At 33.7% G+C, this 24,396-nt stretch overlaps 3 protein-coding genes across 3 annotated transcripts in view; 2 read left to right on the forward strand and 1 right to left on the reverse strand.

Moving 5' to 3' along the window:
• The first annotated feature begins 3,740 nt into the window (after positions 1-3,740).
• LOC149426483 (uncharacterized) lies at positions 3,741-5,938 on the forward strand. The gene is made up of 3 exons (XM_089639883.1): positions 3,741-3,792; positions 3,943-4,872; positions 5,934-5,938. Exons 1-3 carry the CDS (start codon positions 3,741-3,743, stop codon positions 5,936-5,938), a joined length of 987 nt encoding a protein of 328 aa, XP_089496009.1.
• Positions 5,939-6,404: 466 nt separating this feature from the next.
• On the forward strand, positions 6,405-9,041 carry LOC149426484 (uncharacterized). The gene is made up of 2 exons (XM_089639891.1): positions 6,405-7,549; positions 9,026-9,041. The coding sequence occupies exons 1-2, from the start codon at positions 6,405-6,407 to the stop codon at positions 9,039-9,041; spliced, it is 1,161 nt and encodes a 386-aa protein (XP_089496017.1).
• Positions 9,042-13,792: 4,751 nt separating this feature from the next.
• beta4GalNAcTA (beta1,4-N-acetylgalactosaminyltransferase A) overlaps positions 13,793-24,396 on the reverse strand; it is a 105,790-nt gene continuing 95,186 nt past the window's right edge. The window contains exons 4-9 of the mRNA XM_089631214.1: positions 23,504-23,642; positions 22,208-22,305; positions 20,984-21,167; positions 16,589-16,711; positions 15,221-15,316; positions 13,793-14,703 (exon numbers count right to left, since the gene is read on the reverse strand). Of these exons, the coding sequence (XP_089487340.1) occupies positions 14,571-14,703; positions 15,221-15,316; positions 16,589-16,711; positions 20,984-21,167; positions 22,208-22,305; positions 23,504-23,642 (773 nt within the window). The 3' untranslated portion in view covers positions 13,793-14,570. The remainder of the gene's footprint in view (positions 14,704-15,220; positions 15,317-16,588; positions 16,712-20,983; positions 21,168-22,207; positions 22,306-23,503; positions 23,643-24,396) is intronic.

Here is a 24,396-nt window from a genome sequence, read left to right on the forward strand (position 1 = left end):
ACTAGCGTCATTGATCCCTTCGGCACCGGTGCGTAGTCGGGATACACGCCAAACGCGCGCCCAACATTTGTACACAGTTGACACTTGTCACATGAGAACGGGTCGCTTCTACGATTCGTTCTTAAGTTCAACAGCTCGGCTGTGGAATGAACTGCCGGCCTCTGTATTTCCTCCCTCCTACAACATGGGACTCTTCAAGAGCCATGTTCACTCCTTCCTCTCCACAAAAAGACCCTCCACACAGCATCTCCAAAGATGACATAGGCCCTGAGGGAAATTATTTTCTTCAGGGCCTCCTGTGTGGAGTTAATATTAAAAAAAAAAAATCAATATTAGTGTAATGCTGTGTGAGCTCCCGGTGGCGAGCTATCGCTATCGTGCTAAGTTGATTGAGCGTAGAGTAAATGAGACAGACAACAACTGATAGCAAGCGGCGAGATATCCCTCCCCTGTCATTCCCACTTCCCGTGATGTTCAAATCGGAACGCTTTTTTAATTTAATTTTGCTTAGAATGTTTACTCTAAGTATACATCTCAATGATACCAGTGTAGAGAAGCTCTGTTTGGTTTAAGATGAAGTCTTTTAGTATGGGAATACGAGAATCGTGATGAATTTGAGAGATCCTCATCAAGCGGCGGATTTAGCCTGATCTCTTTGGATTGGAGGACTTGAAGTTTATTTATGACAGATGACATAGATTTTGTTTATGTTCTTCTCTCTATACAGTAGTATAAATAAATTCAGAACCTACTTCTGATTGCCCAGAATATTCTTACGTAAATCATCTATGTAATTCAATACCGCGCATGGGCCAATAATTTCAAAATATGTTTTATTGGCGTCTTCAGTTAAACGGCACAAGCTGCATTTTTGTAGCATAATTTTTTTTCAATTGTCTAATAGACTGCTTGTACTAGCGTCAATATTGCAAATGAATCATCCACCCTAAATTTTTTATTTATGTTTTTAATTAAGCTGGACTGAATTCGATATTGAATGGCTCAGCATGTCATACTACATGAGACATACTATTACAGTTAAAAAAGAAAAATAAATAAAATGAAAGTGAAAAGATAATAAGTAATACATTAGGTAAAAAAATATTTTATCATGTAAAACAGGAACACAAAATAAATTGCCATAAAATCTATTTGTAATCTTTTTTATTAACAAAACTGCAAGGTTTTTTACAAATGGTTCTTTCACGGTATTCAGTCCCCTCTTACCGTGTAAATGCTTAAGGATATTGGGTGTGTAGCGACGATTGTCAATAATTCTATTCAATAATTTTTTAATTTTTTTTTACCTGAATACCACAAGAGAGTATATAGTACAAATACACTGCTGCCAACCGTATGGAGTGAGACTGTGACATCCACAATTGAGATATGTTGTGAGGCTGAAGGTAGTGGAAAAGGGAAGGAGATGAGGTGGAGGAAGATGGGGAAGTATCTGGCTGTTCAGATCTGGTCACCAAACATGGCTAAAGCCATTTCGAAGAATATTCTAATAATATTACATCAGGGCAATACTGAGTGTATCTTTCACTCTTTGAATTGAATAAAAAATAATTATTTTCACCAAACATCAGTATCAAGTACTTATAAAAGTAAACTACGCACAAGTAACTTTAGTTGCGGCGACAGTTGGCAACTTTTCAAAATCCATTAACTAAAGTTTCTTGTGTGCGCCTGGACTTGCAATAATACCTTATATTCTGTTTTTACTTATTGTTAATTGAGTTAACTGTAAGAAATAGTATGTACCCTTTCAACTTTATATTTTATTTGTACAATAAAGATTTATTGACTAAGCATAGCGAAGTACTGTTTTGACTTTGCATTTTGTCTGTCTGTAAATTTGTTTGTGTGTTCCGTGTCCAGTCTATCATACTATCAAAGATGGTAGCAGGGTTTGGTTGTACCAAAGATATTAGAAGAACGAGATATGCTATGTTGGCCGCCGGACCGTAGGCGAGGTACTACCTAATTAGGGTACTTTGAATACTATCGGGACGTGTACGCACAGAAATCTGTTCTATGTATTAGTGCGGATACCTTAGCGTAAGCGAAGGTGTGCAGTAGTATTGGTGAACAAAACCGGCGACACTCGGCAAAACAATTCCACACAGTATTAACTGCTCATAGCACATCTCGTTTTTCTAATATCTTTGGGTTGTACCTACCTTTTTAGACTGCCATAGCGCACGAGTGTTGCGACTGTTGCGAGCTGTCGAATCGAAGTAATCAACATTATGTGAAGTCTACTGTACACAGAACTACTACATAGTAATTAAAATAAATCAAAAATATTTTGAATTTGAATCCAAAAGTTAAAAAGGTAATAATGGTAAATTCTACGCAAGCAAGGGTCTCTTTGAAATGATTAAATTGAAAATTTTCATGCATTTTCAGCAGACTAAAAACAAAACAAAATGCTTGTTCCACTTTCAATTTGATTTTTCATAATTTCTTTATAACATCTTTATCAACTGTCAGTGTAAATTATTTGATTATTCTAAAATATGACTGCAATTCTAAAAAAATGGCTTTCCATGAGATTAGATGTATCATTCAAATGGAATCCAGAATATTTCGGCAAGGCGGTTTGTGACGGAGTTATTATATCCCAATTACTTCAAAGCTATAATGTTATATCTCCTGAACAAAAAGATTCTATAGTCTGTTCTGCAGATCCAACAGAAATCAGGAATAACCTTCTAGTCATACGGGAATGGTTGAAAGAAATCAATATAGATCTTAACTTGGATGATGTGGACTACATCGCTGAAGGAATTGGCTCGGTGGCCCTTAGACTATTTTACCAAATGTTTTTAGAACTCGATGGAAAAGACAGATTATACTTTATAAGAAAAAAAGTGGCTGGGTCGGTAAGTGACGGAGAAATAAATCCATATCCCCACAGTGTCACCCCGGTGGAGTCCAGTAATCCAATTCAACTAATGGTAGCTAAAGCCAACGATTTCAAGTTTGCAAAGGACATTCTTGAAAAGAGAAAATCAAATGAGTCCCCTCAAACTGTGCAAATCAAAACCAAACCTTTGGCTTCAAAAGAAATTTTGAAAACGCCATGCCAAGCTTTCAATTATACCTACAGTGAACTAAAGAAACTAGAAGAAAATGCCAAACAAAACATGAAAGGCGGACAGTTAATAGATAAAGAACGGGTCAAGGAGTACAAAAATAAAATAAAAAATATGGGAAAAAGAGGAAAAAAATTATCAGGCTTTGAAGCTACTTTGGAAAACGACATTTTGGAAAAAATGTTAAAACAATATGAATCAAAAGAAAAAGAAAAAAAGCATGTTAAATGTTTGCTTGATTTGTCGATTCAAGAAAAGAAAATGGCAGAACAATTGATAAAAGCTAATCATGAGATGACACTTGTCATGAAAAACAGAATTAAACAACAAGAAGAATTAGAAAAGCTTCGACAGTTAGAATTTTCGAAGGCATTAGATGACTTGAAATACCAGATAAAACAAAAAGCTAAACAACTGGATTTCGAAAAACAAATATTATCATTGTTCAAAGAGAAACTTCATTTGGAAGAAATGACACAAAATTTTTGTGAAACCTTAAAACTGTGTAAAGGCACATTATCCGCACTCCTAAACTTAGTTTATAAATTGTCAGAGTTTAAGCAAATGACATCTGATAATAACATACCCGAAATTTACATGCACGAATGGAAGACCATGTTTTTCATTGGAGATAATATGGATCCAACAGAGCCAGAAGACGTAGAGCGAGCAACTCAAGAAGAAAGAAGTATATTAGATGAAGAAGAATTTCTTAGTTATCATAACAAAACAGGAACCTGGGCCGTAGATGTACCATGTGAAGATTATTCTCAATGTAAACATATTGAATCTCAGGGATACAGAATTTTAGGATGTATTTTACAAAAACTATTTGCAGCCAAGTATCCAATACCCAAATATGCGAACCCAGATCCATTGCCAACCAAAAAATTTGCCGCCATCTTACTGAATGCTAAAGACCTTTTGAAAAACTCGACCTTTGTTGATCTACTTTCTGAAAAAAACGCACTTGTTATTCAGATGAGCCAAGCCATTGCATTTTGTTTAGAGGAATACAAAAGAGAATTAATAGAGTTTGATGAAATGTCCACAGAATTTAGTCAATTTGAGATATCGCTTAAGAATTCAGCTGATGAGGAACACCAAATAAATAATTCCATAGAATCCGAATCAACAACACAAATAGTTGATCTTGCCAACAAACATACACAAACACCAATTAAATTACCATTAGTGGACAAGTACTCCATCGCCGCACAATTAGGAAAAGTAGCTTATGAATGTTTAAATTGTGGGAATTGCATATCTGATGAATTGTTAGCATCCATAATTGTTGAATTTTTGAGAAATAATTTATCTTTTGATGGCTGGGTTTTAATAGATTATCCTAAAACTTTTTCACAAGCTAAAATTTTGGAAGAAAAAATTACAGGACAAGTAATTAATCCGAAACTAGAATACAAAGAAAATAATGAAACGAGAAGTATTTCTGAAAATATTGTTACTCGCATGTCTTCCTTTTCAACTACAACTTCAAAAAGTGAAATTAATAATCGTTTTCAATCTCGAATTATACCGAAACCGGATGATAGTGCTAAAATTACCAGTGAATTTGAAACCTTTTTTACAGCCTTCTTGAAATTAAAGCAATCTATTTGTATTGCCAATGAAGATTATATTTGGAAACTATCTGAAGAAAACTCAACACCGATAGAAAGATTTTATGCCGACCAGGGAATCAATTATAGTATTTATTTTGAGTGTTTTGATGAAACAACTGTCAAATTTATAGTTGAATATGTCGCAGGTGAAACTGAAACATTTGAAAAAATTTCCAAAACTTTTTCTTTGTCTAATATGGAGAATTCTTCTGAGGAAATTTCCAAATTTAAGCTGTTGAAAAATGAAACAGTCAAGAGTGATGTCGGTATTTCAGTGGATCAAAACATAAGTAAAGAAAGTGAAGAAAGTCAAGTTTTACCAACAGAAAGCTCAAGTAATGAAATGCCAGGGGAATTTTTGTCAGGAGCTTTCACAGCTTCTGCTAATACGGATAGTCAAACATCCATCTTGCAGGAATCAAAAAGTCTTTGTTGTATTGATTTATCTTTACCGCTAAACATAATTACTGACTTGGCATCTTTCTGGGAGACTAATGAATTGACTTATATAGAAAACATGAAAGAACTATTTTATGGCAAAAGAAATATATTTTCTGAATTAGTTCCGTATGTTTCGTATGTACGAAAATATCTCAGATATCCGGTTCAAGTGGATCCTACAGTTGGCAATATTATTATAGCTCTGCAGACTGAATTGAACTTAATTGAAGATGCTATGCGCGGGAATCCTGTTGTTAAATCAGAAATGTACTACAAAATTAATGAGATGCAAGATGAGTTAAACCATTTTGTGGAAAATAAAAAGAATGAACATAAAGATAAAACAGTGAAGTTGATTGAGGAAGATTGGCTCACCCAAAATTTAACGAGTTTGACAAATTGCTTTGTAATGATGGTTCAAATAGAGCTAAATAGGGCACAAGAAACTTTAAAAATAATATCGGCGTATTACAATGCTTATTTTGGTAATATTGCTATTCAGGAAGAACTGAATATGTTTAGCCTTCTGAAAATATCTACTTCTGTCTCTTCCTCGCATATTAAATTTGACACGGAGGCGCCTGAAGTGGATGGTGAAATAAGTGAATCGAAACAATATTCATTGTGCATTCAGAATGCCTTGAAGAATTCTACCGAATTATCAAATGATGATAATCCGTTTCACCAGTTTCTTGAATCTACAAAAGCATCTGTTGAAATTTACACAGGTAATCTGTTATATTTTCATGAGACACTTATTGGTCAGGCTAACAAAGATACAACAATGAAAAAAGGTGATTCTAAGGCTAAAAGTGATCCTAAGGCAAAAAGGGACTCGTTAAAAACTGGTGGAAATAAATTAAAAACTGGTTCAAAAGACAAGCCAGTTGAAGATTCAAACATAATGAGTGCGAATGCCCCAGAATTCACTGTTTCTGAAATAGTAGAAGAATGGAAGACCATATTGAAGGCAGAAATCTGCCGATTTAGAAATCGAATGAATGTCATACATTTTAAGGCCATTGAGCAATTGTCCCAATGTAAAGGTTTTGCCTTTGAAGCATTTTTGGAAGCTAACAGAAATGCCGAGCACAGTTTCAACAGAGATATAAATAAAATCACTTTAATCTGCAATTTATTAAAAACAGCTGTAGAAAAGGAATGTAAACTTCCAAGTAGGTTAACATTTGATTCTGAAGAATTTGAAAGGCATATTGAAATATCTTGGAATTTAATTATGGAAAAAGATGCAAAAAAAAATGTAAAAACTTGTGATTTTCCTATTGGTCAGTTAGCCAAGTTACAAAGTCGGCTAATGTCTGTTGCTAAAAATTGCAGCATGCCAAGAAAAGCTTTTGTAATTATGCTTCAAGATTTCTTCATGTTAAATATGGATAAGCAATGTATGAGACCTCCTTCTACATACGATTGGAATCTTTTGGAGCCAGATGACTACAGTATTATAGTAAGATGTGTTTATGGGGATGTAAGTTATGTAGATTGGAGGGATTTTCTAATACTTTGCATGGATATCGGATTTCCTGATCAGTTACAACTTTTAGCACTGCGGAATGCATTCATGGACTTTGATTTTGACCATAATGAAACAATCAGAAGAGACGATTATTACAATGTTTGTTTATGGTTTCAAGCCCCAGAGGGATGTGACAATAACCGTTATATTTTACGCGCTTGTTTGATCAAAGAATTTTTATTTTTATTATTCGAGGTGAGCATCGATGTCTTAAATTATTCGGCATTCTTACTGGCATTCTGTAAAATGGAAAACCCAGAAGGGGGATTTGTGAATGCTTTGAGTTTGGTGTTGGGAAAAGTTGTCAGTAGAGACTTTGCAAGGTGTGAAGCGTTTGCACAATCTTGGTTACAAGAAATAAATATCAAGAATGCATTACACCAAGACGCAATTCTTCATGTGGATAGTCTCATGAGCAGCATTGTTGAACATACAATTAGGATATGTAGCGATGTGAACATCTCCGATATCATTACGCCTAAAACTTCATTGGATTGCTTCAATAAAGCCTTTCTGAGGGAAAAATCAAATAAGGTAACAACCGACGGAAAACCATTGAAAACGTCACGGCCTGCAGTCATTGCCGAATCCACCAGAAATTCTTTATCCAATTCCATTAGAAGTAAGAGCAGAAAATCTAAAAATGTCACTATTGATCTGTCAGTGGTAGGCACCGCTATTGAAGAAGAGGAAAAGGCTCTTCCCACTCCTGAAGAGGTTTACCTCATATCCGAGGAGACAGTGAAGCGGGTACTGTTGGCCTCGCTGCCGTGGAACTGTCGGGTGGAATTTGCGGAACCCTATGCGGATATAGTTTATGGACTCAGTCAGACCTTTACAGAATTGAAGTATGATACTAATTGCGATTGTGTATTTGTCCATAAATTACTTCGCCATCAATTTATAAAAACATTACTCTACACTATCCATAAATTCAAACTGACCAACCCATGTTATATTGCAACAGAAATAATTCTTGACCGGGAAAATGCATTTTGAAGTACATATACATATGTACCGTAATATAGGGCCACTTTGATCATGGCAGATATCTGCATAATTCCCGCTACCGTTCATAAATTGCACAGATACAATGAACCTCCGAAAATAAGTTAGTTTGAAGTTAAATTCAAACATATTGATATTGATGGTTGTTTTTGCTGTTTTCAGATATTTTCATGCAAACAAATTTAAATACATTTTATAAATTCCTCAATGATTGTAATAGTTCTGTGTCATTTATACTGTAAAGTATATCCATCCCTCTGCTATAAACGTTGTGCATAACTGTCATAAACTTATCCCATTTAGGTATGAGGGTACTAGTATGTACCTACTTTTATAAAAAAATTATTGGTTTTTAAAACAAAATTTACAGTAATTAGTAATACAAAAGAAGATGTAAAAAGGGAATAAATTTTGCATGACTCATTACAATTCCACATTTTGTAGTCCGATCACCGGTAAGACAAGTACGTCCCTTACTACCGCTGACCGGGTATGTCATCAAAATAACAATTCAACACACCTCCAAAAAGTGATATAAAGTCTTGAAAAGTGATGAAACAAAAACTAGGTTATAGTTTACATAGGTAACTATTAAACAAAGTCTATGTTTCATCACTTTTAATTACTCTATATCACTTTTTAAAGGTGTGTTGAATTTTCATTTTGATGACATATGGAACCCTTACTACCTGTACCACACACAGATAAGGTGAAATTAAACTATAATAAATCCATGTTATTGTTAAAGTTGATACAATGAAGTTTATTAACAGTAAAAATGTGTGTATTTCATGAAGTAATGATAGAAAAAATTTAGGGTCACCCGAGGAAGACACAAATCAAGTAATTGCGATTTTATACTTAAAATACAGTGTAGGCTTTGCCCTTGTAAAGCATTTAATTGTACACTTTCCATTGGTAAAGTTAATTTTATTGCGATTACTCCACTCTGCTATGCCGTCTATATTGATTTGTAAACGAACCGAGTCCTCTTTTGTCGTTTACTGGTATATAGTTTAATATCATCAGCAAATAACAAAAATTTTACAAATCTTATCATTTGTCATTAAACACAGATAATAATAGAGGTCCTAAATTATACCCTTGAGGGACCCCAGAATTTGTGAGGTAAGGTTCTGAAGCAAACTGCCCGTAAACTACCTATTGTTTTCTGTTAGACATTTAAATAATTATGGAAGAACAAAAGCAGTCGGTGTAATAAAACAAAGTTTTCAAGTTTGTTTAGTAATATGAGTTTTGTCAAAAGCTTTCGCAAAATCATTATACAAAACGTCTATTTGTTTGTCATTGTCCAGAATGTTTGAGATGTAATCCGTGAATACCATTAAGTTAGTCGATGTAGATCTGCTCTCTCTAAACCCATACTGCTGTTTTACAAGAAAAGATTCTACTTTACAGTAGATATGTTTTTGGATGATAAGATCAAATAATTTGGATACACATGATTTATCGCCACTTTTGTGTTATCACCTTTGAGATTTTCCATCGGTCGGAGAATTTTCCAGAGTAAAGTGAAATATTAAAGATATGTACTTATTTATTGTAGAGAGGTAACATTAACGGATCAGCACATCCCTTTAGAATAATTGCATTTTTTAAATCTGGTCCAACAGATTTTTTGGTTAAAATATTTTAATTGCTGCTAGGAAATCATTTTTATTTACACTTAAAATGTCAACATTTCGAGCCAATGATGAGTACCAGGAAGCATACAAGTCAAATTCATCACTTTGTTCGCTAAGTATTCCAAAAATGCTTCTGGAATATTGAGCCCAATATGAGTACGTCCGTTCCAAGAGACGTACTTTAGAAACTCACCATCTTTCCTCTTTTCAAATACAAATTTCGAAAAGGATTACGGATCACTCCTAACATTATTTTCGATATTCCTTATATGCATAGTTTGATTTTAGATCTTATAACACAAAACATTTCCCAATATCTTAGCAACTTCCAGTTTCTGTGATGCTTGTATTTCTTTTTCAAGTCCCTAAGATCTCACCATTAAATCATTTGGGTATCTTCTTTCAGAACTAGGTACACACTCTCTTTTAAAATTTATGTCAAAAAGGTCATAATACACTATAAAAATAGTCTGCTAAATCTATATCATTGAGTTCAATAAAGGTTTCTGGTCTTGAGAATTAAAGTTGAAATAAAAATATTCTACTGCTAAATCTATATCATTGAATTCAATAAAGGTTTCTGGTCTTGAGAATTAAAGTTGAAATAAAAATATTCTACTGCTAAATCTATATCATTGAATTCAATAAAGGTTTCTGGTCTTGAGAATTAAAGTTGAAATAAAAATATTCTACTGCTAAATTTATATCATTGAATTCAATAAAGGTTTCTGGTCTTGAGAATTAAAGTTGAAATAAAAATATTCTACTGCTAAATCTATATCATTGAATTCAATAAAGGTTTCTGGTCTTGAGAATTAAAGTTGAAATAAAAATATTCTACTGCTAAATCTATATCATTGAATTCAATAAAGGTTTCTGGTCTTGAGAATTAAAGTTGAAATAAAAATATTCTACTGCTATATCTATATCATTGAGTTCAACAAAGGTTTCTGGTTGTGAGAATTCAAGTTAAAATAAAAATATTCTACTGCTATATCTATATCATTGAGTTCAACAAAGGTTTCTGGTTGTGAGAATTCAAGTTGAAATAAAAATATTCTACTGCTATATCTATATCATTGAGTTCAACAAAGGTTTCTGGTTGTGAGAATTCAAGTTGAAATAAAAATATTCGAAATTACCGATTATAATTCGAGGTTGCATTCCCGCTTAGCACAATTTCCATTATTCTTTTTTAACTTTATTTATTATTTAATAAATTTCTATACATACAGATGGATGGTAGGAATCTTCACTAACAAGTGGTGAATAAAGAGATTGAAACACTTAAGTCAAACTTACTGATAACAATGTCCAGTGTCCTATGTACATATTCGTTATATTAGTGATTAAGTTTTCTGTTCCATTTGGAATAGTTCCATAAAATATAATAAATCGGTTTGAGTTGCTTTGTAAGGAAAATGAAAAAAATCAATATAATTTCTTACACGCAGCTGGGGTTGAGAGTTTGTAATTAATCTTTTGAATAAATTTTTTCTAGTGTGTATTTAGTAAATTAACCTGAGGATATATGGAAAATATCAGCATCTGAAAAGGTGCTATTATGTTTTGTGCCCGTCCTGAAAAATGAATGGTGTGTGAAGTTAGTGTGGGATGTGGAATAATTGGTTTGAGCATATGTTTTTTACTGGACAATAGAAATTAATGTTTTCTAGAAAGCAGTCATTGTCAACAGCGTTTTTGATGATTGGGCCATTATATCTTTCGGTGTTGATATTATTCATGGATTGCTAATGAGTCTTAGGACGGGTTGTTTCGGAGAATTTGAACAATTCATCAAATTTCAACGTTCATTTTCAGGTTCTGTGAAAGACTTATTCAAGTTCTGTTATTATATCATTGTAGGCTAGTTGCTTGACAAAACTGAAATAAAAACAGAACTTGAAAATGAACGTTGAAATTTGATGAATTATTCAAATTCTCCGAAACAACCCGTCCTTAGTGTCTTAGGATGTTCGGAAGGAATTAGAATCTAAGTGGGTTCAGAATCCTTTTAAACCTTTCAGTGTTAACTTTGTATGCATTGAGTGGGGATTCCTCATATTGAGTGAACAAATGAGACATATGTATGTTGTTATCTGAATGGTCCAGTAGTTACAGTGAGTTGTAGTTGTTTGCAGGCCCTTATAGCCCTGTCTTCACAGATGATATTTATGTGTGAGCGGAAATGAGTTATTATTCCCAAGTCCCTTATAAGGATCAAAAGCTGTAATACTAATCTTTAACTTCTTGATCGTCGACACTAAATTTTCTGATCTGATTCTATTTTTGTAATAATTTTCTGGTTTTTTACAAAATTATGTTTTAGTAAATTGTACCTTCATACCGGATAATATGTTTAAGTACATATATTCATAAAAACAGTATATAATCTACCATAAGTAGTTTCTCCAGAATGGCTAGATTTATTCAGAGAAATGATTTTGAAAATATTGTGTTGAAAACATGTTGCCACACAAGAGGTTAAAAGAAACACCCATTTATTATAACTGAGACCAACAAAATTGGGCAAGACAAGTGGACAAGAAATAAACAAAACTATAAACCGTTTTCTTGTCATTTATTTTCACATGACAAATATTGTATCTTCTTACAAAACAATCTAAGAATATTATGTGGGTACATTATAATAATATCTTAGTCAATATGTAACCAATACAAGTAACCGTGCCAAATTCATTGTGCCTTCAATTAATTAAAATAGTAATGACTATGCTTACAGCAAGGCAACTTGTTTAGTCAATAATACATACATATTGAAGTTACTAGTAGCTAGTAGGCATCTCATAGATGAATTCAACAAACCATAAATAAAGTTACACTTAACAAGAGAAGCTGCTCATCTTATTTTAATGGACATTTAAATAAAACATAAAATATTTCCTATATTTTTCAAGTATAATTCAAATTTATGTATTTAATTTGTGACTTACAGTTTCTTAGTTTTGGCATATTCTACAGACTACAGACGTTCATACGCATTAGATATATACATATATATATATATGGATAACAGAGGAGAAGAGTTACTTTAAAAGTTAAAACTTGTAAGCACTAAAAACAATAAGACTCACCGTCCTTAATGATGACTTTTGGTTGAAAAGTAAAATAATTATAAATCCCTTACATTATTACCAGAATATAAAACATAATACAATAACAAACAAATAATTAAATAATTTAGTCAATTAGAGACAATGGCAATTGCTGGAGACTTTCAACCCATATCACACTTTAAGTAAGTACACATACATATTAATACAAAATGGAATAACAATTTTAATAGGTAACACATTTTGGTCACAGCCAATTCATAATAAAATGAGACTTAGCATCGAATACTGAACATGAATACCTTCGGACAATGGGAATGGAATCTGCAAACAAATTGTACGTTTTATTTTATCAACTTTATGACACACAACACCGTTTAACTAAAACATACAAAAGCGAGAAATAACCATTGAAGTACATACAAACAAACAATAATGAATTATTATTGGTCTTTTCTGGCTGTCGATAGAAGGCACGGCTCTGCCTTCTAATCTGATAAATATCTAATATTCTTACATTCCTCACATTTCCAATTACCTTAGCAGCACCCTACATTTACTCGTTATTAATGTATTTGTGTTCTCTACCACAACTGACAGCAACAATCAAATTCTGCACCGCTATTTTAACATCCAAATCACATACTTGTTTTCATTGACTAGTTTAGGTGTTCCACATTATTATAATAGGGGTGGTTCACACAATACTAACAAGATATCATTGAGATTGGTTATAAGTGAAAATGTTCCCAAATGCCACAATGATACTATGTACATAATAAAAACAACATACTCCAGTTACAAATGCTCCATTAGAAATTCTATGAAGATGGAAAGTGTGGCATTTGATAAAGATATGGCGATAAAGACTAGTTCCCTGCAGCAAGTTATCTCATAGCTGGTGTTCAGGACATAAGACATCTCATACTTGGCAGCGAACGTATCACATTGGCGATAGCAGATTCTTTGGGTACTTTTCATGGGAACTTAACTTTCACTAGAAAATTGCTATTGCTTGCTTTATTAAATAAATAAAAAGGAACGGGATTCATAAGGTGAAGGATTTAAGCACTTCTCCATCATGTAAGTTTTTAGATTCTCACGGCCAAAAGCATTTTTGTTGTTTGTTTTTGGGGTGTTATGCCGTGTTGCGCTAACTCCTTCTTTAGCCGACGTTTCGGACAGCGTTGCAGTGTCCATCATCAGGGCAGATCCGGTAGATCCGAAGATGTGGACATCACACAGATGTGGACATCACACATCTTCGGATCTACCGGATCTGCCCTGATGATGGACACTGCAACGCTGTCCGAAACGTCGGCTAAAGAAGGAGTTAGCGCAACACGGCATAACACCCCAAAAACAAACAAAAAAAAAAAAAAAAACTTCTCCATCATATTTTATTTTACTACGTAACATCATGCAATATTTTAATTCTGACCATTCTCTTGTTCACTACTAAGAATCATGGATTGTTCTAATTACTAATATTAGAAGTTGATATTCTAATCAAAGGAATTCGAGGCTTTCAAATGGGTTGAGATAATCAAAGTATTGGCAATAAAAGTAACACAAGCTGGAATAATCAAGATAACATACCTTAAGTCAAGTAAAGAAGGGGGAAAACAAGAATATTCAAAATATGTATTATATTATATGAACATTCTAACGTGATAATATTAATCTGAGATTTCTTCAATATAGTAATATCTATGTCATTTTTATAAATTGGAAAAGTCTAGGTGAAACGATATGATCATGAAATTTCACACTTGAAAAAGGAACTACACATGCTACATTATAATACAAGTTTAATATTTACACATAAAATAGGTAATATGTAATTCTCTTTGAAGAATGTTAATTTTATATCATTTCTAACACTCACTGAATCATGTGTTTTGACAGGAAGAGTTTAATTGCTCGATTACCAAGTATACTGTCCTTAAGTATAATGAACAGAATAGAAGCAAGGATGATTTGTTTCCAATCACATAACCTCAAAGTTTCACAAAGACACTGTGGGGATATTCACTTAGCACTTGGTATGTTTTATTGTAGTTCACATAGCAGTTGGTTGGTGAGGGGCACAAAGGGGCACTAAGGGGCTAGCCAAACCACAGGCTGGCCAGGGCCCCCCATCAGCTGGGCGGCTGCAGCTCCACCAAGAGCTGCGTGTAGAGCGGGTGCATGCGCGTCTCCACCAGCTTGTAGTGGAGGCTGTTCAGGCCGTCCGTATTGTACAGCTGCTTGCCCTTTATCAGCAGGTTATACCTGAATACACAAACATCAGCTACATTAGCCTATGTCATATATCCATAATAATGATTAAGTAAAAAGACTATGGAACATGAACCGTTATTAGATTTTTTTTAAATTAACCCTCCACACAGCATCCCCAAAGATGACATAGGCCCTGAGGGAAATTATTTTCCTTGGTTCTCCTGGGCAGAGTGAATGTTAAAAATTTCCCGGATATTCTAACAATATTTATAAATTCCCTGATATTTGTCAGTTTTCCAGGTCTGTCGCCACCCTGAAATGGCATCAATGCACAGTGGCGCTCCGCATCAGCTAAACCCGCCCTCCCCACAGCTGAAAAGACATGTTTTCATTTACTTTGCTTCAGTAAAGTTTGTCTAGATAAATAAATGAGCTTTATTATGTGTGAACTGTCTTATCTAACTTTCTTAGAAGATAAGTAGATTTATAAATACATTGTAAGAAAATGAGCAATATCAGAACTAGTATAAAAGTGATAGCTGGTTCAGTAACATGAAGTAACACTTGCCTTTCTTGATTCGGTTTCTCCTTCTCATGGTCCAACATGGTGTATCTGGCAATGCTCATTGGATACCTCGAAATATGGAATTGGTGATAAACAATTCTGAAAAAACATAATATACAAATAAATAAAATTACATTTTACATGAAACATTATTTTTCTGTCAAATAATTAATTTGTAGATTTATTATTTCATTAGGAGACAAAGTTCTAGTGAATTTAAACAGTCAGAGGATTGCGCATTAGGAATAGGGTTTGCAATCATGCAGGATTTCAGCAATATTTGATCACGTGGATTTGCAGGATTCATGGGATTAAAAAAATCCTAAATTTACACCAAAAACATGCTGTTTTGATTTTCACATGCTTGTGAGTTGCATTTACATAATACGCAAGCGCCAGAATTTCCAGAAGTCAGAAGTTACGTACGAAGTTTTAACAATCATATTTTTTATCAAAGTCTTCTTAATACTTATTACGTTACGTTCAGGGTCTTTTTATAATATTACTGGTACAAAATACAGGGTGTCCGGTAAAGTGCGCTAACTACATGATAGTATAAGTCAAAAACACAAACAACTTTTTGTGAAATTCCAACATTCTAATAAGATAGTTTTTAGGTAAATAGTAGAATTATTTGTATGGGAAAATAAACATTGGAATTTCGAAAAAAGTTGTTATTTTTTTTACTTCTACTATTATATAGAATCACCTCCTGAGGTTAGCACACTTTAACCCCGGACATTCCGTATGGTTTAGTCCTGTCAGTAACAATAGTTACATTTTTTCTTTTTTCAATATAAGTCTTGTTATAACACTTATTATGTTACCTTTTCAATATATTTTTATAATATTAATACTACCAGAGATGATTGGAACTAAAAGGGCTCTTAAATGAATTTTTGTGTTATCTTTTTTATAATACACTAGTATCAAATATAATTGATAGCAAATAACAAAAAAATGTTTATGATAAATATTTTTTCAATTATTATTATAAGAGTTTATTCCAGAGTATATTCCATATTTAAAAAAAGAAAGACAAATATTCCCGGGTTACGAATAACCTGACAATATTTGAAAATCTTCTACTACCACCACAGTAAATAGAAAAGGTTGCTCGTGTCGTGATGAGCGACTTGTCAGCCGAGGAATTGAACGCACAACGCCTGGGTGGGAGCCAAATGCGACGCCAACTCAGCCACTGACCGGTCAAATGTTTGGCATTATTTCAATTTAATACCGCTCAATAAAAATCTTGCAGGATTTCTAAATTCTACCCCACAATCACGCGGGATTAGAAAAAGGTGTAGTATTTGCAAACCCTAATTAGAATATAATTGTATGAAAATAATAATTTGTAGTGTAACTTGCCTGCTAGCCATGTCATCATCTTCCCCTCCCCAGCCCCAAAAGCTATTTGAGAAACCATTCACTTTCTTGAATTGCTGAGTGGTGAGAGATGAAACTCCACCAAAGATTGTTCTATACGGCAACCTGAAACAAAATAAAATAATCAAACAAACTTTTCTATTAAGCTGGAAAGTAGACCTCCAGAAAGTCAAGGAACTCTGTTGTTGATTTCCAAAATAATCATTTTATAATTGGATTCTAATTAAAATAGTTTGCTGAATATTTCGAAGATGGCGGTAATGAAATAAAATAATTTTCTTTTATTACTGTTGGTTTAAAAGTTAAGATATTTATTTACTAGATGGCACTAAGGCAGAGCAGATTCATCAAATCCGGATCGCAGGTTCGAATCACGGCGTCCCCAAATATATTTTATTTAATTAAATTATTGTTACTTCACATTTAATTTTATTTACTCATTTAAAATAAATAAAAATACAGTGGATACATTTTTTTGTCTTATTTCACCCGTCATGGTAGGGGTGCCCTTGTGTTATGTAATGTGTTATATAATAATTGTTAGTAAATTATACAATTCCGATTTAGTTACTTTTAATATGATAATTTAAGACAATTGGATAAGAAACGTGAGAAATATATGAGGGGAGATTAGGGTGTTAGTGGGGATAAGTGTAGGAGTTAGTTAGGGGGGATTAGTGTAGAATGTATGGATGTTTCAATTGACATGTATTGCAGATCCGTAGAGCTATTTGGGTTTTGAAAACATGGAGTTGGGTTTCGGTTTTTAGGTTATCAGGGAAAAGGTTGAAGATTTTAGGAGCTAGATAGATGAATTGTCTTTGTGCTGATGTAGAATGAAGTTTAGGTACGTTGTAGTGTCGGTTGGTTATATTTCTGGTAGAGCGATTGTGTTGTAAGAGTGTTTTTTTTTATTGTATTTGTTCAAGAAATATGTTACATAAATTTTTGATGGAATTGACGTATATTCATGACATTATACTCGATAAAGAGTCGAATGGAGAAATATCGCATGTTGATAACTTATTGTGCTTTTTGCAGAGGATCAATAATAGTTTAAACTCAGCCATCTCATCTCATGATGCCGTATGCTAATATGGATTGGCAGAGAGCATAGTATACTGAAGGAGTAGGGATATTTGTAAGAGTTCAAAATGCATAAGATAGCTTGCGAATGCAGGGCCTTCGGCTGGCTAAGTGCTGATCCCAATGTAGATGTTCATCAATCAAGACCCCCGAAATATTTTATATTGGTGACTTGTTCCAAGTTGGGCAGTTACAGGAAGAATCAGGTCTTGGACAGGATTGAAATCCGGCCCGTCACACCATTGATGGGCAAACGCATCTGCCGCTAATACCTAGACAAAACTCACCCCATGAACCTGGGCACCTCTGCTAGGTCACCAAACTCAACGAACCACTTGGGGTGACAAATGGCATTGGTGTTGGTTATCCAATGAATGGTTCCCGGAGGAGGGTTCCCATACTTCATCAAATTGATTAACCTGTTGAAGGCCATAAACAGAAAAATATTTTTTAAGCCTTCAGAGAGGCGCCATTCATAAAAATCAAAAGTGAAAACTAAAGTTTTATTATACCAAGCGATGCCTATGTTGTTTTCCAAACATTTTTCGAAGCATTAAGGTCAAAATCACATTATTTTAAAATCATAGACATATGAATATTAGTAGACCTGCCCTAAGTGATTAAAAGCGTATTATCCCCACTCCCCATACCGGTTCCATTGGAGCCGGCTGTGCTCGCGTATGGCCTCAAGTGAAATTTGAAAACGTGACGTCATCATTCTTGTGCGAACTATGGTCGAGGCATCATCGGTTCATTTTACGAAGTAACACGGCAAAATGTTGACTTGTACTATGAAAACTTGTAAAAATAGATTTGAAAAAGAGAATAAACCCAATTGTCGTATTACATTCCATATATAAGCATTATTTTACTTTATTTTAAGCATATTCACATCGTATAATATAGATCAGTTTTAGAAACATATACTATCACATCGAGAAACGTCTGGACGCGAAACACAAAGCTGGTTGGTTGCTGGGAAGTAAATTATGAACATTTATAAAAGTGTCTTAACTAAATACTTAAACGAAATATTCGACTCTGAAAATAGAACCGAATTTTTTTGCCGAATTTGGACTTCGCAAATTTGTTCATAAGGTGGCGAGTAATTTGCGCTCCCATGTAAAAATGTCTATTCATTCAAAAGCAGATTTTACTTTTAAGAAGTAAATGGTGATATTATAATGCGAGATGCCTATTTACTGTCAGATTGATTTATTAACGAATCACAGTCAGCCTTACTCCCTTCGTTCTTCAACAGTTGATTTTACCCCTCGCCATTATCTTCTCGTCTATTAATTCCTATGTCTGTGGTTAAAATGGAAAATATTAGAATGCTCGCATGTTCTCCGGAGATCCATCAGCATTGCACTGGTTAAAAAGAAGAAAAAATATAAAGAAATTATTAATTAACGTTAAGAAAAGTTTTCGCCCCAGGCGAAATTACTAAGATATATGTAATACGTAATAGGTACGTAATATGAAAAATCCACAATAGGTACTTTAACTGTGTAAAATTTAGAATACCTTATCACTTGTAACATAATGTAATGTGTATGTCTAAATAAACAAATAAATAAATAATATTATTCTATGAGTTAGAGACCCTCTTCAAGTTTATCAATATAAAACCATATCATATTACGCAAACAAAGAAGAGTATAATACACTAATCTTTGCAACAAAAAAAGTGCTGACCATTTGATAGTATAATATTGAGAGCTTCAAAGGAAATTCATAAAACTTTATCTATAAAAGTATAGCTTTATAGGAGAGTTAATACTACTACCCTTGTGTTGAATCGGTAAAGTGTTGACATTGTAAATTAGCCGATAAAGATCTTAAACCCTCCCGCACCGGAGGGGGGAAGGTACACTTACCCCAAATTAGAGTTTTGTGCGATATCTAAGGTGTTTTTTTACATTACATACTCCACAATTTAAGTAATTCTTGAAAAACTTTTCAATAATCTATGTGCATTTTTATCCTGTTACAATACTTTAAAATATATGTATCCAATTCTGACAAAATTACGGCAGGCAATGTTTGGTAAAATGGTAGGTTTTAACCAATGTTCCCTCTAAGGTATGAGCGTGTGCGGCCGCACATGTCTCAAAAAAAGAAACGTTATCACCTGATTGTTGTTTTCCTCGTTGAACACAATGATAACTGATATTTTCTCAGGGTTCTCGCCATATTCCCCCTTTTCTGACATATTATTTTTGCCTTTTATTATTTCTAGGTAAAGTGAATATAATAGGTTATTTTACGGTAGGTATTTAATGTCATTTGAAAGTACATAACAAATTGTCCCCCTTTAGCTAAAAGTACCGAATAGTATTGAGTATTGAGATAAGTAATGACATTTGAATGATAAAGATAACTCTTTTTGCATGATTTTCAAGTTCAGTTCAAGTTCATACTTCATTGTGAAGACAGACAAAACTTCAAAAGTCACATTATACAGATAAACTTTGAAAGCATATAAATCAGATATTATCTTCATCTCCTAACTTTCAAATTGTGGTATTCGAAAACTGTGTATTGAGGTTGGTGACTTTTGTATAAATAGGAAAAAAAATATGGTACCATTTCCTTCCATTACACTTTTACCACCTTAATTATAAATGCAGTGTAAATATTACGTGGCGCGTAATGTCAGAACAGTGAAAGACTTATTACCATGGTGTTTGTTTGATTAAAACGGTCTTAAAAGGGCTTGTGGCCGGCTTTACCACATCAACCTTGAACAGGCTTGTAAAAATCTAATTAGCAACAGCCTCAATGTTTAAAATACTCTACTGAGTTAATCAATTGTGACCCTTCCCAATTTTTCCCTGTATCTTTCGGTGGTCCGATAAAACAGAAAAGTGACAAAACAGAATGGTGACAAAATAAAAAAAAGGTCACGTGGAAAGAATGCCGGATGATAGAACACCTTAAGTAATGACTGTGTGGGTTCCCCAGTGGAAGTGACCCAAAGGCAATCCGAGGAAGAGGTGGTTAGACTGTTTGGAGGAGAATTGGGGCAGGGCGAGAAGGGCGAGGACTGGAAGTGAATGGCGAGGCACCGTAGCCAGTGGAGAACTGGAAAAAAGGAGAGCCAGAGGAGGCCGAATTCCACCCTGCGATGTAGCGCCATGAAGATGATGATGATGATGACAAAACAGAACACAATAAAATAATAGGTTAGGTTTCTTGTTTGTTCTTTACCTTCGCTTATCTTTAATGATCTGTTTTGTTGTGGAACCGTACATTTCAAATGTAAATAGATGGGGGAAAGGTGCTCACTTGAATTCAAACTTGTCAATGGCGGCGGAGAGATGCCTCGGCTGCTGGGGGCAGGTGTAGAGGTTGCGGTCGTCTAGAGGGATCAGGTCCACGTCATGGAACACGAAGCAGTCCCACGCCCGAAGCCGCATGCTCTCCACAAAGCCCACGTTCATCAGTGTGGCGCGGTTGAATTTCGCCGAACCTAAAAATGTCAAGGAAATAAAACTATTGATTCTGTGCGTAACATTGAAAATATTATTGTAGCACCCTTTGTAGTACTGCAAATTGCATTTATGCACAATAGCGCCCCACCATTATTAATTTTTTTATTTTATTTTATTTTTATTTTTTTACTGTGAAAAACAGTTTACATATATAACCAATTACATTTCACAATTTTTAGTTAATAGCTTAATTAAAATAAAATTAATTATATAATATAATAGGTACATTAATAATGACAGGTGCTAAAGAATACCATTATTTCGCTCTTGAAATGATTGAGATTCGAATGAAAAATGTCAATTTCAGAAGAAAAGTTTAATAGTGAGGTCATTCTCCCCAGAGGCATGATCATTGGTAGATTGGTCCTGCCTCTAGGAAAAATAAACAGCCAGTGTTGCCTCGCTCTGGTGAAGTTATCGGGGACATAAAGTGACAATTTTTTCAGAACATCAGTATTGCAAATCTGCCTGTTTAGCAGCTTGTGTGCTACTATGTAATACCATTGCAATTTTTCTCCTAACATCAAGACGATTTAGTCCCAGCATTCCCGGGAGGAAATCCGAGGGATACAACAAAGGGTAGTACCAAAACTCTCGCATGTACAGGTACCGCATGAACTTTTTTTGCACCTTTTCTACATCATATACATTTATGTACATCTACACACTAAGAGCCTTGCCAACATTGGTTGTATAAAAATTTAAAACTTGTTTATTAGTAAGGGGGTAAACATATAACTTTCACTGGCTCCACTGCTTTGATAGTCTGTGCAGTTTGGTTATAGCTCGGCGACACGTATGGCTAGCACGTTTCCATGCCATATCTCTCTTTTTTTCATTTATCCATAATCTACACAGACAATTTTGATTTATTGACTTGTTCATACGCTTTAAAATATCTAGCCTATTCATTGATTCTAAGTAGCACTCGATGCTCACAGCGATCCCTGGAAAAAGCATGAATACCGAATTGTTTTGTATTGTGTATAAGCACTTTAATTTAAAATGTAATTTATACCTTTTTGTTCAACAATGAATATTTGATAATCTATCTGTTGCTTCATCAGGAATGGATGGATATTGTTCAGGAAAATAGCGAGATGAGATTCCCTGTCCCTGAAAAACATTAATTATTACAATTAGTCAACATCATAATATCCCAACTAAAGTCTAGTTATTTTGCAAAAATTAAAACGTAACGTTGTCATCAAATGGCTATTCAGCGCCATTTTGTTTTTCTGAGATTTGAAAGGTCCCCGTAAAAAGCTGATTATTACGCTTAAGCTTTCTGTCAAATTGTAATAAGCTAACAAGCTTAACAACGTGATAGTTATTCCTATTCTGAGGATCATAATTTGTTCAAAAGCTGAAACGGATCTAGATTCGGCAGTTAATTGGAATCTTTCAACTACCAAACAAACAAAATTGCACTGAATGGCCATTTCATGACAATGTTACATTTTAATTTTCGCGAAACAACTGGGCCTTATACATATATTAATCTCCAGTATAAAAAGGATGTTGAAGACAACACAACAAATATTATATTATATGCAAAATTAAAGGGTAACTGGAAAAACAGAACAAATAATTATAAGCAATAATTAGTCGCCCGAAATATTAATACAAATTGAAAATATCTCCCAAGTAAAAATAAATGCCGCCAACGGGAATTGAACCCGTGCCTTCTGATGTCCGGTCAGGTGCTCTGTAACCACTGAGCTATGTAAGCTTATTTCCAACCTGCCAAATGATTCAATATGTACTAGTACCTCAATCAACAATTACTGCTTATTATATTTTTTCACCTGTAAACAACCAACTTTATTTTTGTAGGAAAGGCTTTGTTAGTGCTAAATTTCTCACTAGATGGCGTCGAGAAATATGATATCTTCATTTATTGGTGAAATATTTTTGACTTATCAAATATTATTATTTTTTAATGATAAACTGATGTTTATAAGACAAGGTTTTATGCATAGCATAAAGGATAACAAATAATTTTAGGTAATAATTAGTCCGTTGGCGGCATTTATTTTTCCTCGGGATATATTTTCAATTTGTATTATATTTCGGGCAACTAATAATAGCTTATAATTATTTGTTATCCTTTATACTATGCATAAAACCTTGTCTTATAAAGATTAGTTTATCATAAAAAAAATAAGGAAAAACAGAACATGATAAAATAATAGACTAGGTTATGTTAGGTGAGATTTGTTGGTTATTTTTTTTACCTTTCTTTAATGTTCTGTTTAGTTGTGGAATAAAATTAAAGCACACAAATTAAATGATTTGATAGCATAGTTTTTACCTGTAAGGAATTATAATGGCCACCTTGTATTTAGGTTTACAGGTTCTGGGAGCAAAGCGGCCACCTTCTTCCACATCCAGGTGACTGAACTCCAGATCCTTTAGGTTGATCTCTGTTAGATTAGCCGCTATCGGTCCCTCTGTATTAAAACATCACAAAATCATTACCCTCCAGTACCACACTATAGCTGCCTGTCCCAGTTCAGCAGTTGGTTCAGGTGACGGTGTGGAAGCAATTATTGCAATTATTATCCACCAACATTAACATTATCAAACAATTAGCCTCTTACTCATGCACAGAGTGTAAGGTCGGAAGGTTGGCATAGTTAAACCGGCCATACTATAAATATAATTTAACAAAATTTTATCAAAATATTTAACATTTTTCAAGAAGAGTATAAAATGTCACAGATACTTTTAAAAATTAATCTTCATTGTAGAAAAAATCACAACAATGGCATCTATTTCTATATTCTGTTTAAAACTTATATCACACAAACGTTTGTGTGGGTAAACAACATCTTTCTGTTTAAAACTAATATCCCACGCACGTTTGTGTGGGCAGACAAAGATCTTTCTGCACAATTGTTTGATTTATAAATATATTTAATTCAATTTCAAACTTGTGCGATTCTTGGTTGTTTTTAACCCTTAAATGCATGATTTATTTATTTTTCTGTAAAAAAATATATTTTGTATATATTTACATGCATATGCAAGGAAATATAAAGAATTTAATTTTTTTGTAATTTTTTAATGATATTTGATTTTAAAAAAATTGTTGCAGGTTTACAACACCATGTATTTAATAAAAATTAATATGAAAAATTTACGTATGAAAAAAAAAAAAAAAACCTAAAAAAATTTCTCAAAACTAATAAGTGTACCGGAAAA

Source organism: Hesperophylax consimilis, chromosome 1 (assembly GCF_061612785.1).
Source record: "Hesperophylax consimilis isolate HC1 chromosome 1, BYU_Hcon_1.0, whole genome shotgun sequence".
Taxonomy (NCBI): domain Eukaryota; kingdom Metazoa; phylum Arthropoda; class Insecta; order Trichoptera; family Limnephilidae; genus Hesperophylax; species Hesperophylax consimilis.